This window comes from Anas acuta, chromosome 7 (assembly GCF_963932015.1).
Source record: "Anas acuta chromosome 7, bAnaAcu1.1, whole genome shotgun sequence".
Taxonomy (NCBI): Eukaryota; Metazoa; Chordata; class Aves; order Anseriformes; family Anatidae; genus Anas; species Anas acuta.
The window spans coordinates 10,509,118-10,523,280 of record NC_088985.1 but is presented as its reverse complement, the minus strand read 5'-3'; the positions used below and the strand labels follow the sequence as shown (position 1 = coordinate 10,523,280).

Below are 14,163 nucleotides of genomic sequence, written 5' to 3'. Positions count from 1 at the left end.
GCCAGGCTAGGATTTTGCTCCTACATGTATAGTTAAGGGGCCACTATTCTATAGTGCTTCACTGTTACTCGTTTAACGTAGTGCTGCATGTTCTTCAAGTTAGTCTAAAATACATGTTTTTAAACTGATTTTCTCCCTTCATCAGAGTCCCAGAAGTAAATCATCATTCTCAGGTGACAGAAATTGCCTTTTCACTCTTGGTGAAAGATTTGATGCCCAACAGATAGTGAGAGATACCACCAGCATTTCTGTAGCTACCTTCTCTCAGCAGTAACATTGCATTGCATGCAAAACAAAACTCCTGTAAAATAGCAGTCCCTAACAGCAACGGAAAGAGGCAACCAAAGAACAGTCCTCTGATCACATGAACAGATCAGACGTCTGTTTTAAACATATGTAATTAACAAATTCACTTCAAATCAAATTTAATTTCTACTGAACCTTAACCCAACTTAGCAACCCCTTACCCAAAGAACAAGCACAGGTACACACAACTTCTGAGTTGGAAAAAAATATTATGCTCTCTATTACATCTCATTTCATCTCCCGTACTGTATTAACTAGCCTAATTTCTCACCATCAGTCAGGATATATATTAAAAGTAGCCCAACTTGCATTTGTCACCTACTACTTATCTTTCTATTCCATTCTTTTCTGAGAAGCTAATACAAAATGATACAAACCACTGCAACCTTTCAAGAGTCTTCACAGTTTAAATTAATCATCCCAGCATACACTAGACCACCAAAGCATGGTCTATATAAACATCACTGTAATGCAGCATTAAAGTTGTTTAAGAAAGTACGAAGCAACATTTTAAAAACAAGAAGCCATTACACTGGAAAAGTCAAAACAAACGATTAACAGTTTCCATAAAAAAAACGCATTGCTCACCTTACCTTCAGTAACCTTAGTAGTTACCAACGCACTCAAATCAGCTTCTTATGATTTAAAATAAATCTAGTTTTTAAAGTCTAATTATAATTTTAACTGAGTTATCTGGCAAGTAACTATCCCCATAAATGACTGCAATACCTTTACTCTTGAGAAGGGAAAGGAAGCCAGAAGTACTACGACACAAAGACAAAAGTCATTTACATTTTGCCTTTCTTCCCATTTTCAAGCAACTTGGTTTACCTTGTCACAGAAGTCAGTAAGTGCTGTGAAGTCCCATTTCTTGGCATAAGCAACGTTGTATCTCAGTATAGCCTCCTGTGGAAAGAGCACAACAAAATAAAGCAGAGACATTCAGTTAACAAAAGAAAAATAATTTTATTAATTTCCTTTTTGAAGAAATAGTACCATCTAGTGGATACAACCTGTCACAGAGCCTACCTAAATCCATGCAACTGTATTAATATGGTGCAGCTCTGCATGACACCGAACCCCGTATTTTAGATCCAGCATTGAGCACACTAGAGTCGGTAGTGCTCCGTGGTACACCTGCATCTGCCTACAACACACAATATAAACATTCCACCCTGCCCAGAACTTGCTTTCTTTATAGAGGTAGAAAAAGCATCCCTCTGCAGTCTAGCAGAATTTTTACCAGTTTAGCAGACTACAGAATCAGAACCATAACAAAATGAACTAGACCCTTCAGCCTTTAAAAAGCTCTCAGGAAAAAAAAAAAGTCAAATAAAAACAAAATTAACAAAAGTAAGTTTCACAAGTTGCTGGAGGACAGAACTTATTCAAAGCGAATCTGCAGCTTTTCTATTGTCTTCTTTGCCTTTCAGGGATAATCTGAATTATGTTACTTTTAGAAAAAAAAAAAAAAAGAAAAAACACTAATAGCAATTCTAAGCTGCTACAAATTAAAATTCATTAATTCCTGATGTAATAGCCAACAAGAACAATAAGATTTATCAACAGAGCAGTAGTCTCCAAAACTTGAAGATTTTTGCAGCAACTAGAATTGAGCATGCTGTTGTGAACAGTTATTTTTTCAAACTCACTTTTCTGTGCATCACCCTACCTTCCTGGCTATAGAAGAAGCCTGCATGCTATATTTATCAACAAAGCAGTAGCTACCTCTGGACAGCTTTGTATAGATTTATGGAGTAGAATTTGTTTTAACAAGAGCTAAGAAATTCAGTGGGAACACTTAAGAATCTGAACTTTTTTCCTAGACATTATATGCAAGCGTATTGCATATACAGGACTTTGTTCTAAGCAGCGTGGTAACAAGAAAACACATCAAGCAAGCCATAGAAACTCTCAGATAGAATCGCCTCTTTAACACAGTAATAAAAATCTTTTTTTCCCTGATTAAACGTGATACAGCAAAATACCAAGGTTTAAGAGTCACGTATGAGCATCTGATATTGACAGCAGATGTCAGTATCAAGACTTCAGCAAGGTTTAACAGTTCATTAGACAGATGAAAATTTAGAATTCTACCTGCATAGGGAACTGCAGAGCTAACAGGGATATTTATGCTCCATCCCACGATCTAAGAAATGACAAGCCAACAGAGAATCTAACAGGAACTGAGAGCAGCTTCATCACAACCCAGTTTTCATGACGTCCTTGCCATTTACAAAGGACGTTTTTATCATGAAGGTCTTTGTAGCTTCCACAATAAAGTAATCTCTCTGTAACTGACTGCTGAATAATTTCTGATTAAAATTACTGGTGGCATTATTTACTCAATGTGTGTGCTGCCTAGCACTCTGAGCAGCTGTTTTTCAAGCATCAAATAACCTGCAGAGTTCTTCAAAATAGAACTATATCAGAAGACGTGAAAAAAGGTAGAGGAAGACTATAGATTCCAAACAACTGAAAGTACTATTTTTAAACCTTCAGTTTAATTCTTTTAATTAACCAGAGAGTCCTAATTGGGAAGGAAATAGATAATACACTGAAGTTCCAGGAACAGTGTGATAATCTTTTTATAATTGAGTTTAAAAAAAAAACAGACAAAAAGCTAACACCACACACCTTAAGAGAATTAAACACATGACCTTGATAATGCTGTTCAGCAGCTATTACATTCAGAGCAGCAGTACAGCAAAGCTGTTATTTAAGAAATCTAAGGTACCAGAAGTGATCACAGGGAGAAAATCAAAATGTTTACCAACTTCCACCTTTGAATTTGTAGAATTCATTAGGAAATGCCTTGAACAGCAGAGATTGTTTATTCATTTATTTTTAATAACAAATATATAGGACTGAACCAGACTTACTGACAACAGTACACAGAAAGACTGAAAGTACTTCTATACGTTTATGTATATAGACCTGATTTCAAACCGATAAACTTACCTTCAAATCGTGGGAGCATGTAAATTTGTTAAGTAAGGCAGTTTGGATTAGTTCCCATCGACTTCCAGCAGTTCTGTCTCCATTCTTTAAAACAAAAGCCCAAAATAAAGTCAGATGAAGTTACTCAAAACAGAATGCTATATTTAGTAATAACTAACTTCCTTGCCACAAAATTTTAAAGGTTACTTTGTGAATTTCTTTAAAATAAACAAAATATTTTGAGTATCTGCACAATACCTTTGTATCACTTCCATTCATATTTGTTGGTGTCCAAAAAAAAAAAAAAACATAACATACACCATCACATAGAGGGTTAGGTAAAACAACTAAAAGAAAAAGTCTTCCCCTTTGTTTGAAACATCACAACCCAGAATTCAGTTTTTTCAAACCAGATGCTCATCTACTAGATCTTACAGTTTCCATACACAGCTCAATAACCAAGTGTGTGTGAAAACACAGTACACTGAAAACTTATCTATATGTAAGTCAGTTTTATTTTATTGCACTCCTGTAAGTATTTTGTCTTACCTCATCCTCTACAGGGTATAAATTTTGTTCTGAGCACGGCATTTTAACGTGTTTGTTGTCCCACAAATCTTTGTAGTGAGTTGGGAAAGGTTTAGGCACCTCTCCTTCCCTCAGAAGATCTACCTAAAACACAGAAGGAGGAAAAAGAAAACATTTAGGGTCTACTTTCTTTTTTTTTTTTTTAAAATGGAAAAAATAAAGATCAGAAATTTAGTTAAGAAAAATCTCATCTATAAGTACCTCTTTTGGAACAGGGAAAGCTACAAGTTATTTGGTTATAAAAATCCATCTTTCACTCTTTTAAATCCACAGTAACATTAGACACAGCTCAAAGCCAATGATGTACGTGCAGTGAGAAATGAGTGTGAAATATTCAGTATCGCCTTTCAGACTAGAGCTAAAAACTACATAATCTTGAAGATCCCCTCAAGTCTTAAACTTTGTGAAGACTATCATTTGACCTCTTGATGCACGGTTATACATGACACTATTTTTATGTCCCAAACATCAGCTGAAGACTTCCTCATTTATAAATTTAAGCATCTATACAGTTTCATGCAAATATTTTCCAAATACTTAAAATAGAGTTCTAAACGTAACCATTGCCATATATAGAAATTCCATTCTTTAATCTGAGACCGAAAAGAATGATAAATCATTACAGATGTAGTAATATTTCACGTATATTCCACATAGTATCAGAAATGTAAAAATAAGTGATGGGATATTGAAGATCTAATCTGCTGTACAGCTTTCTGGCAGCACTGATTTTCTCATTATTTGCATTCAAACCTCATGTGCTTTTCTTTTTTTTTTTTAGGATTCACCCATAACCTTACAGGTTACTGGTCACATTTTATGTTAAAAAATAATTTGCATATTACTCCAAAGTAGTAAGGCATATATGTCACATTTGGCCTAAAACACAGTGATAAAATTGCCAGCAATTTGTCTTTTCTTCCTCTCTTCATATCTTGAACACTTTGAACCTTTTGTATATCCCAAACCAAAACCAGAATTGCATTAAAATTAAAATATAACATAAAAGCTTTGAAGTATAAATTTTACTTGCAGACATATTTAAACTCCCACAGTTCTCAAATCAGACACATGCTCCTATGCAAAAGACAAAGATTTGTCCCTAATAGTCTAGAGGCAGTAAAGCCCAAATTACATTTCTTTAGAATCCCAATACCCTAATTTTATACATCAAAAAGTCAATTTTCAGGAAAGTCAGTTGTCCCACAAGGAATGGCAAAGAAAGATTCCCAAAACCTGCTACTACTGTGAGACTAACATATGGTATTTCACATTACTGACCAACTCTTTATGAAATTTGATTTCAGCACATAAGTATCTTACTCTGATGGTGACTGTATGATTGGCTGAGGGTCTCAGGTGAGGAAGACGGGCCCCACACATGGGCATTCTTCTCATCTCTTCAATTGGTGTCCCAAACCACTTCTTATTAGTTGGAAGAGGAGGTGGCATATATTTAGGAGTCTTCCGTCCTGGCCTCTGGGGTTTGAATTCACACTTTTCTTTCCTGCTGTTAAAACAGAAATACATTGAAACATTTTCTTTTCACTTCAGCCTTACATTTATAAACAAGCCAGTTTATTTGCTAGTCTTTGCTGTGAGCCCAGGTTAAACATTAGTCTTGGGAACACCTACCACTAACAGCCTCCTCCCTGACACATCCACGTACACGGTGCCCACCAAAACACTCTTCTCTACAGGCACCTTCACTGAACTGCAGGAGGTTAGCAAGGCAGGCTTTTCCTCTGAAGAGCCATGCTCTTTCCCAACAGTCTCTGTTTATCCACGTGCTCGATCATTATCTTGTTCCTTAGCAAAGGCCTCACCAGGCACAGAAGACAGGTCAGCATTTGCCAGAATCTCTTCTACAGACTCTTCTCAAGAATACAGATGCGTACATGCACAGATGCACATACTCCTTTAAACTAGTACCTACTCTATCACCTTTTCTCACCGGGGTTCTGTTTGTCATGCCAACTATATGTGCAATAAGTGTTAAATTTAAAAGTAACCTAACACAGGTGAACAAAGCATCTTCAACAATCATAGGTATTTCCACGGATCCAAGACATTTTGCTGAAGAAAACCTGAACCTGCTGAAACCCCCATACAAAACATGTAAATGCCCAACAAACCAACTCTGTACCAACAAAAAAAAAGACTCTCATTACACACAGATACAGAGAAAGCAGACCTTTTTTGCCCAGTAAGAGAACTACATCTATCCTATGATAGAAATAAAACTTGGATACAAGTAAGTTTATCAATATAATCATATTGATAGAGCATTTGATGCAGTAATGCTCTTGAGAAGCTGTGAAATGCATCAAAGATTTTATACCATAAGAGAGAATGTGCCAGTTTCTTCTGTTGGTGTTTCTTTTCGGTTTGTTGTTGTTTTTAGCTTCTTTTTTTTTTTTCCTAAGACAAAAATGAAACCTCTACCAATTCTGCTCGAATAGCATGGAACATTTGCAACGGGTGCACTAATTTTCCTTTAAAGAAGATTCAAACAGGAAAAAAAAAAGTTGGTGGAGCTAAGCATATAATCCACACAATTTTGTTTAAAAAAAATCCCCTTTCTTCCTCATGTTTTGCTCTGGTATCAGAAAATATAACTACAGGGAAACCCTCTTAACTTACACCTTATTTCTGGAGAAAGCTGCTTTTAGATTACTGTTACGTTAAATGCATTCCAAGTTTAGCAGCCTTGTAAACTGACACAGGAGACAAATATTACTTGGAAATTAACAAGAAGAGAAATGCCAATCCATTACAAACTTGGTTCCCTTCCCCCAGCACAAACACCCCCATCACACAACATGCGGTGGCACTCAGCATGTTGCACTGACCATGCTAACTGCACGTCTGCCCAGCCTGCATTTCTCTATACCGCCCCTACGCTGTTCTCAGCAGACCTTCCTACTCCTCTCCCCCCTGGATCACAACCACCCAGTTTGGCCGGACCAGCTAAGAGCCTCTGCACGGCAGCTATGACCATTCCTAGAGATCTGACTTCGCCGTAGTTGTATCTTTGATGTGAAACCAGATGTTTCTCATGCAAAACCAAAAGCTCACAGAGCAAAATGCAAAGCAAGATGAAAGCCTACACTTTGAGGTCCTGTTTACACCCCTAAATCCCCCTTAGCAAACTTGCTCCACCCTTGGATAAAGATGCTGTCCAACCTGTTTGCTGTATCCCTGCATAAGCCAGCACCTTCAGGCACAGACAATGCCTCGACCTCATCACTTGCAAACTGGCACAGCCCCACCATGCTTGGTAGGGGCCCGCTGTGCGTATCTGACAGCCAAACAGTGACTCTGGCAGTTACCCATTACTGATACCTGTCCCATACACTTCTGCTTCTTCCTCCCCAAGTTAAGTTCTCTGCTGTAGAACTAGTCTAATGAAGACTCAGAGGAAAGCTTTAGTATTTTCTAATTGCCTTCTAAGCACTACATACCACACCACTACCCTGCAGGGCGCTGGGGTTTATAACCTTCACATCTTGCTTAGACTCAGAACATCTCCACAGCCTCGTCCCCTACCCAGTAATTATTCTGTAAAGCACTATTAGGATTTCCATCTACCCATACAGCAAAAACTGTCAGTTTCCCGTCTTAAACATGCAACTATAGCAACATACTATGTGCCTACACAGACAACAGCAGGCCTGCCTCTTTCTACCTCTGCTGCTTTGTTACAAAAGCAACTACTTAATTTAGTGAAAAGAATATTCACTAATTACCCCTACACCCCCTTTGAACGTTATGACCACCTTTTCCATACTTCTAGGAAGTTTTCCATCCAACTTTCTAGAAAACTTCTGCTTTTTGTTTTCCACCCCCAGCCTACTCATCTCCCAAGATTTACCAAACACAAGCTCCTCCCAACAGGCAGCTACCCTCCAGCACCCTCTGGCTCGATTCCTTTGAAAGAACGGGTTCTGCTGCTACTCACATCTGGAAGAAGCTCCCAACAAAGAGGTGCAAAGCCACCTTCTTGCCCTACCTTGGGACTTCAGAGGAGACAGCTTACTGAGATAATTGCTTTTGGCACCAACACACACTGTCCTCGTTTCCACTTTCTCTTTTGCTGTTTATTCACTTTCTCAGCTCCCTCTCGAACCTAAGCTCTTCAGGGCAGAGATTATCCTTTAGTCCTTATGGAACATCTAGCATACAGAGTCCTGGGTCATGTTCAGGCTTCTGTTGATGTAGTATCTAGTCACTAGTCCTCCTCTCCACCAGATTAGAAAGACCAAAAAACAACCACATCTTTACAACTTCTTTCAAAAATGAAATTTTTCATGTCCATCTCAATCAGAACATCAGGAGCATTGCTGCTTCAACAAAATTGATTCAGTAGTTTGACAGCAGAGATAAAAACTAAAGTAAAACTATAAAACGTCAGTTTCCCTAAATGTTCTGAATGAAATAATGAATGCTAGAACCATGCTTTGTAAAGCAATCCTGTACCACCAGCTGTTTTCCAGCATCAAATCTCATGATCTTAAATCACTTCTTTAATAAAGAAAATTACCTTCCTACAGTATCATTAATTCCCAGTTTTAACAAATCTCTAATGATTTTAAAGAAAATTGCACTGGGCAAACGTATCCTTTAAAAAAAAAAAAAAAGTAGTCCCTTTACAAATAAATTACTTCAAGCCAGCATCAAAGCAGTCTTTATGTCTTAAAATACGTTTTGCAATACTCTTTACACAAGCCTCTGAAGTTTATCAACAGAGAAATTTTCAATATGAATCAGATGGATGAAGAGGCAGACAAAACACTACCTTTTTTCCTCAATTTTAGGTATCCTCATGAAGTGAGAGGTGATTTTGGAGTCTTTCTTCACACTTGGTTTTGCACCTTTGCATTCTGATGATGTAGCAGGAGCGATCCCAGGTGATTTTGTATGCAGATCGTCCTCTTTGAGGGAGTTATCTATTCCCTCAAAGCCTTCACAACCCTTGGCAGAAAATCGTGACTTCCTTGACTCCAGTTCAGCATCCCCATACTGAATTCTAAAAGACTTGTTTATGGATTTGGACATATTATTCTCCTCTCGCTCATCAAGAAAGGGACTTGTTTCTTCATCAGCCTCTGAGCCGTGACAGCTATTTTTAGAATTGTCTACATCCATTGGTGACTCTGGCTCACTTTCTTTCTCAAAAGCAGGTGAATCCCCTGAACTACTTGGGCATTTGCTCAGTTTCCCAGGACCCCCCAGATCAGGTACGCAAGCATCACACCCAGCGTCTGAAAGCGGGCTCTCTGGAACTACATCCCCTTCTTCTTGCTCACCTGTTAAACAGACCACATTGACAGAGTTGCAACTCTTCGGCTTTTGCGAATTGCACGAAGCCACTTGTCCATCTATCTCAGTGTCTTTTGAAGAAAGTTTTGTATTTCCCATTTTCAAAGATCGGCCCGATGATAGCTTCCTCTGAGTCCAAGTGTCACCGCTTTCTTCACAGCCTCTTTGAACCTGCTTGCCAGTTTTGTGCATCTGATCGATGTTGGCGTTTTTAAAGAGGTCTCCAGACTGCCCGACCTTCACAGGCTCTCTGTCCGAGATCGGATCTTTGTCCTCAGCCTCCCAGTTATACACGCTGCCTGTCTGAGGCAAATTTACGTGCTTTGCACCAACTTCCACAGATATTTTTTGATAATTTTCCTGGCAAACATTCTCTAGTTTTTTCACATCATGCTCACAGAAGTTTTCTTTTTTAACGGAAGTCATCTTGGTACTTGCTTCAGTATTGTCACTGTGGAAGAGAAGTAAAGAAATTTAATGTCTTATTTCCAAGCGAAATTTCTGTACTTTTTTTTTTTTAAAGGGAGTCGTTATAAGCACACAATAGGAAGTACAGAATTTCACCCATTATGCCCTAAGCGAGCACTGTCAGGACCAACAAGTTTTACTGAAATGAAGAATGTACTCCAGTAATAGCCTATTTCCATGTAAAGGATCTAAAGAATTATAAATCAATTGATCACCCTAGTAATCTATTACAGTCATTCATTATACTTGTTTTCAAATCAAATCAGTATTAAGTCTTTTTTGTTTGTTTTTTAAGTATTTTCTCCAAATAAAATGTTCAAAGTCATGATCCTCCTTAACTTTATTTTTAATCAGCTAAATAGAGCAAGAGTAAGAACTGAATTTTATAGCTATTCCCTCAGCGCTACAAATTCATCTGTTATAAAAGCAGGACACAGTAACCCACAATCTCAACAGTGTCATATTCCTTCCTTATTCTTATAAGCAACCTCTGCTTTTGTATTCTGATTTTGGAAGATCTGTAATAGTACGGTATATTTAGACCTGAAAAGAAAACAATAAAAAACACATGAAATCAACTATTAGTTTTTTTTTTTGTCCTGCACCAAGTCATATACAAAGAATGGAAACAAATATGTCCTAACAATTACAAGGGAAAACGCACTAAACTTCACATGATCTGCTGAAACTTCTCGGGAAGGCACTGACAAGTCATTTCACCCCTATGTGCTAATCTTAGTGTCTGCTGACTGATGAGGAGAAATGTTAAGATGATATAGGAATATTAAAAAAAAAAAAAAAAAAGGCTAGTCTTGGTCAACATACCATTCGAAACAACATCTTCTCCTGAATATATTGTTAAAACATTTCATATGCAAACTAAGCATGTTAAACATTGGTTATTACCCAGTTTCCCCATCTACAATTAACAGGGAAATACCCAAGTATCACACAATCCTAAATTCAGCAACTGAACATCTTAATGGATTCTTGAAGGCATTCATTTGCTTCACAAATGAACAGAACCTCTTCTAGAAGAACACTGGACAAAAAGAAAAAAAAAAACAAAAAAAACACAGCACCAGAAACAAGAAACAAAGGGGGCTTGGAATAACAGATGATAAAATGGAACTTATCCCATAGAAAAATTAGTTGGATGTTAGAGGCTTTCATATTACAATTTACCTTATCCCCACCATGCATTTGTTCCTGCACCAAAATTCTGATGAAGAAAAATTAATGTTATGTTACTGCAACCACCTCAATCAATGACTGGTTAAAGATATTGACAAAACATGTTGACAACTTAAAATGAGATAAAAATCTGAAAAAATGCTGTGTTCTAATTCCAATAGAATAAATTAAAATCATGCCAATAGTAGCCATAGGGAGGAACGCTAAGTGTTTACATGGCTGCTTAACTGGTTAAAACTGACTAGGCTTTAGTTGGTCAGTGAGGCTGGGGAAGGGCATTTAAAAGCAACACTCTAAAGGGAACCTGAAAGAAGAAAGATTCACTTCCTCCTTAAGCATCCTTTTAACATCTTTGCAACCGTGAGTCTTTAACCAAGCCCTCCATACTGCTGAATTAATCATATTCACAAGTTTTCCTGGGTTTTGTTGATCACTTTAGCACTGCTGTAGATTTTGATCTCTAATTATTAACAAACACCAACAAAAAATAAAGTCTCATATTTATAATTGTAATGACAGAAGAGTGATATCTGATATATGTCTGGATCAGACAGTTACATGCTCAGGTATCTTGTTTTAATGTTATTTTGCAAACATAGCTCCTGACAGACTCCATTAATGGGAAAATATTCTCAAAACTTTAGCTGGTACCATTCAAAAGTAACACATATAATATCTTTCACTTGAATGCACATCTGAACACCCCGTAATTTCTGGTAAAATTATATTAAGTTACATGTACTTATACTACAATCACAGTCCAACGAGATAAACCAAAACTCACTTTTGTCTGTAAACTAACAACAGAATTGAGAGATGAATACAGCCCAAATCCCCAGCTGTTATTAAGTTATGTTAAAGCAGAGCTGTTGCCTAAGGACATAGCCTGATAACTGGAGCTACCTTGACCTAACGGCAGCTGCCACTGAAAGCAGCAGTCCCACTCTGCCTTCCCCTGCTGCACGTTCTCACCTATTCCTTTGAGAGAGCAACCAAAACAGTGAGGTGGTTCAGAAAGCTAAGTCAGCAAAACAGTTTTTTTCAGTAGAGTCTAATTAGCTTTTTTAATGAAACTCTGTTGGGCAGTTATAATTAGGACAGGAGGCACGGTAAGGAACACAGCAGAAATGGGATTGCTTTTTTCAGTAGTCAGCTGTACCGGCAACCTGCACTCAGCTCTCCACAGGCCCACTCAGAGAACACTGCTCGTGAACAAGTATGTTGTGCATTTTACCTTGTAGACTCTGTCGTCTTGGGTCCTTTATTCTCCAGCCAAGTGGTAATTGTCCGTTGTTTACAAGCTGAAAAAACACAATCCACTACGTTATTACATGGAAAATGATAAAATTGCAACACAATTACATACGAATAAGACAACTTGTATTAGATTAAGATAAAAACATCTCCATTAGGTCTATTATTGCTAGCACAGGAAACATTCAGACACCAGTACTACTAAAACTACCTGCGACGCAGTATTTCATCTGTAACGTAGCGAACAGGTATAGCTTTAAAAACTCCAGGCTTCTTCTTTTTATTCCCCTCCAACACATTTTAAAAATAAGGTTAAAACTGCACAGTGAATCTTAAGATTTAAAGAAATAGGAACTTGAATTTTACAGCTGTCATTATCACCTTTAATTAATGCCACCAATACAGTAAGCCCTGAAAGACCTATGCGGGATTTCAGAACGAAGAAGTGATAGTACAAAACTTAAACAGCAAAATCTGTTGAGGAGGCATCCTAAAACATCCAGCTGAGAACTTTATTTATATGTAGCATCCTGAGGGAGACTTAATATAAAGACTGTGCATACTACAAGTGACCACTGCTGAAAAAAGGACTTGTTTTTTTCCACTTCAACCACAGACTGTTGATAAAGTCTATTGATGTTTACTCCCCTAAACAGCAACAAAACACGAGGGATGTTTCTGTCATGTTCAATACCAACCACATCGATCACATTTGTTTGACCTGCCTCACCTCCATGAGGCTACAGTTCAGACAAGCTTTCAATAGAAGAACATCTCATAAAATAATTATGCAGAGACTCTGGAGGGCTGGGAGGAAGAAAAAAACTCAAAGCAGTTATTTCACAACTGGAAAGTAATTTTTGTTAGCATAAGCAGGGTTTCTTTTTTGTTTTGTTGTTGTTTCTCAAACCCAGTTCTGAACATTTGGCAATTGGCTTCAGTTCCCTTTCTTTCTATTTGCCGGGTGAATTTACCTGCCTGTAATTTCTGACTTTCAAGGTGTTTCCTCACTGCTGTCAGGCAGGCAAGTAAAACTAGTTCCCCCATTGCAACAGTAGATTTGCAGAACTTAAAAACCTGTACAACAGATTTAGCTATACTGATTCACGGTCCCTAAGGAAAGGCACCCTTTTACTGCTGGAAGTTGCGTAACACAGGTACTTTAGGCCACAGGCAACTTCAGGACTTGGCTTCAGTGACACTTTCCCTAACAGCCAAGGCCTTGAATGTTTTTCCACAGCTGGCTGTCAAGTATTTCCATCGAAAGTATAGAATTTCTAGCACAAAGAGGAAATCTCCACGAGTTATTTAAGTAATTTTAAGCTGATCCGAAAGAAACAATGGTGCAAAAACTGTGCCCATGTGAGACTAGGTCACTGGGGAGTAACGTCAAGAGAAATGTAGATTAAAGACACAAGCATACCTGCACCACGGAGACAGATAAAACAGAAGGGATCCCCTCTTGAAATGGGGGATGAATAAAACCTCTCCAAAGGCAGCTAACTTTTGAGGTAAAAACTCGTGTGCAGAGAGGCACGCTTATTGCCTAGCGCAGTAGACAGAAGCGGCAGCAGCAGCGGCACAGAACAGAGCGGCTCCGGCTCGCTGGGAGAAAAGCCTCGGGGCATTTCAGCCTCACCGAGAGCAAACCCGTCCCTGACAGGAGCCCTCCCCTCCCCTCCGGCGGCGCGGGGAGGCAGCCGCAGCCCCCACAGCCGGGCCGGTCCCCTCCGGCCCCCCCAGCCCCCCCCGCCCCCCGGCGCCCACCTCTGTTCCCCACGGCGGTGCCGGGGCTGCCGCCGGCGGAGCCGCTGCCCCCGGGCCCCTCCTGGCGGGGGCCGGGCCCGAGCCGCGCTCTCTTCCCGGGGGGGTCCCGCCCGCAGCCCGCGCTCATCCTCGGCGGGGCCGCCTCCGGGCCGCCAGCGGCCGCCGGGGCCAGGCGGCAGCCGCCCCCCGGGGAGGGCGAGAGGACGGGGCGGCCGCTCCGCCCCTCCGCATCCTCCGCGCTCGGCCCCGCTGCTGCCCGGCCGCAGGGAGCGGGGGGCGCCGGGCGGCCCGCAGCAAAATGGCGCCGTCACCATGGCGACCGCG

General features: G+C 39.5%; 1 protein-coding gene across 2 annotated transcripts in view; it reads right to left on the bottom strand.

The window, feature by feature from the left end:
* PARG (poly(ADP-ribose) glycohydrolase) overlaps positions 1–14,153 on the bottom strand; it is a 64,030-nt gene extending 49,877 nt beyond the window's left edge. Inside the window, exons 1-7 of one of the 2 annotated variants that reach the window (XM_068687931.1) lie at positions 13,840–14,153; positions 12,053–12,119; positions 8,633–9,607; positions 5,158–5,344; positions 3,796–3,918; positions 3,268–3,351; positions 1,138–1,212 (exon numbers count right to left, since the gene is read on the bottom strand). In XM_068687931.1, the coding sequence (XP_068544032.1) occupies positions 1,138–1,212; positions 3,268–3,351; positions 3,796–3,918; positions 5,158–5,344; positions 8,633–9,607; positions 12,053–12,119; positions 13,840–13,966 (1,638 nt within the window). In that variant the 5' untranslated portion in view covers positions 13,967–14,153. The remainder of the gene's footprint in view (positions 1–1,137; positions 1,213–3,267; positions 3,352–3,795; positions 3,919–5,157; positions 5,345–8,632; positions 9,608–12,052; positions 12,120–13,839) is intronic. The other variant, XM_068687932.1, reaches the window with a different exon arrangement.
* Positions 14,154–14,163: the final 10 nt, after the last annotated feature.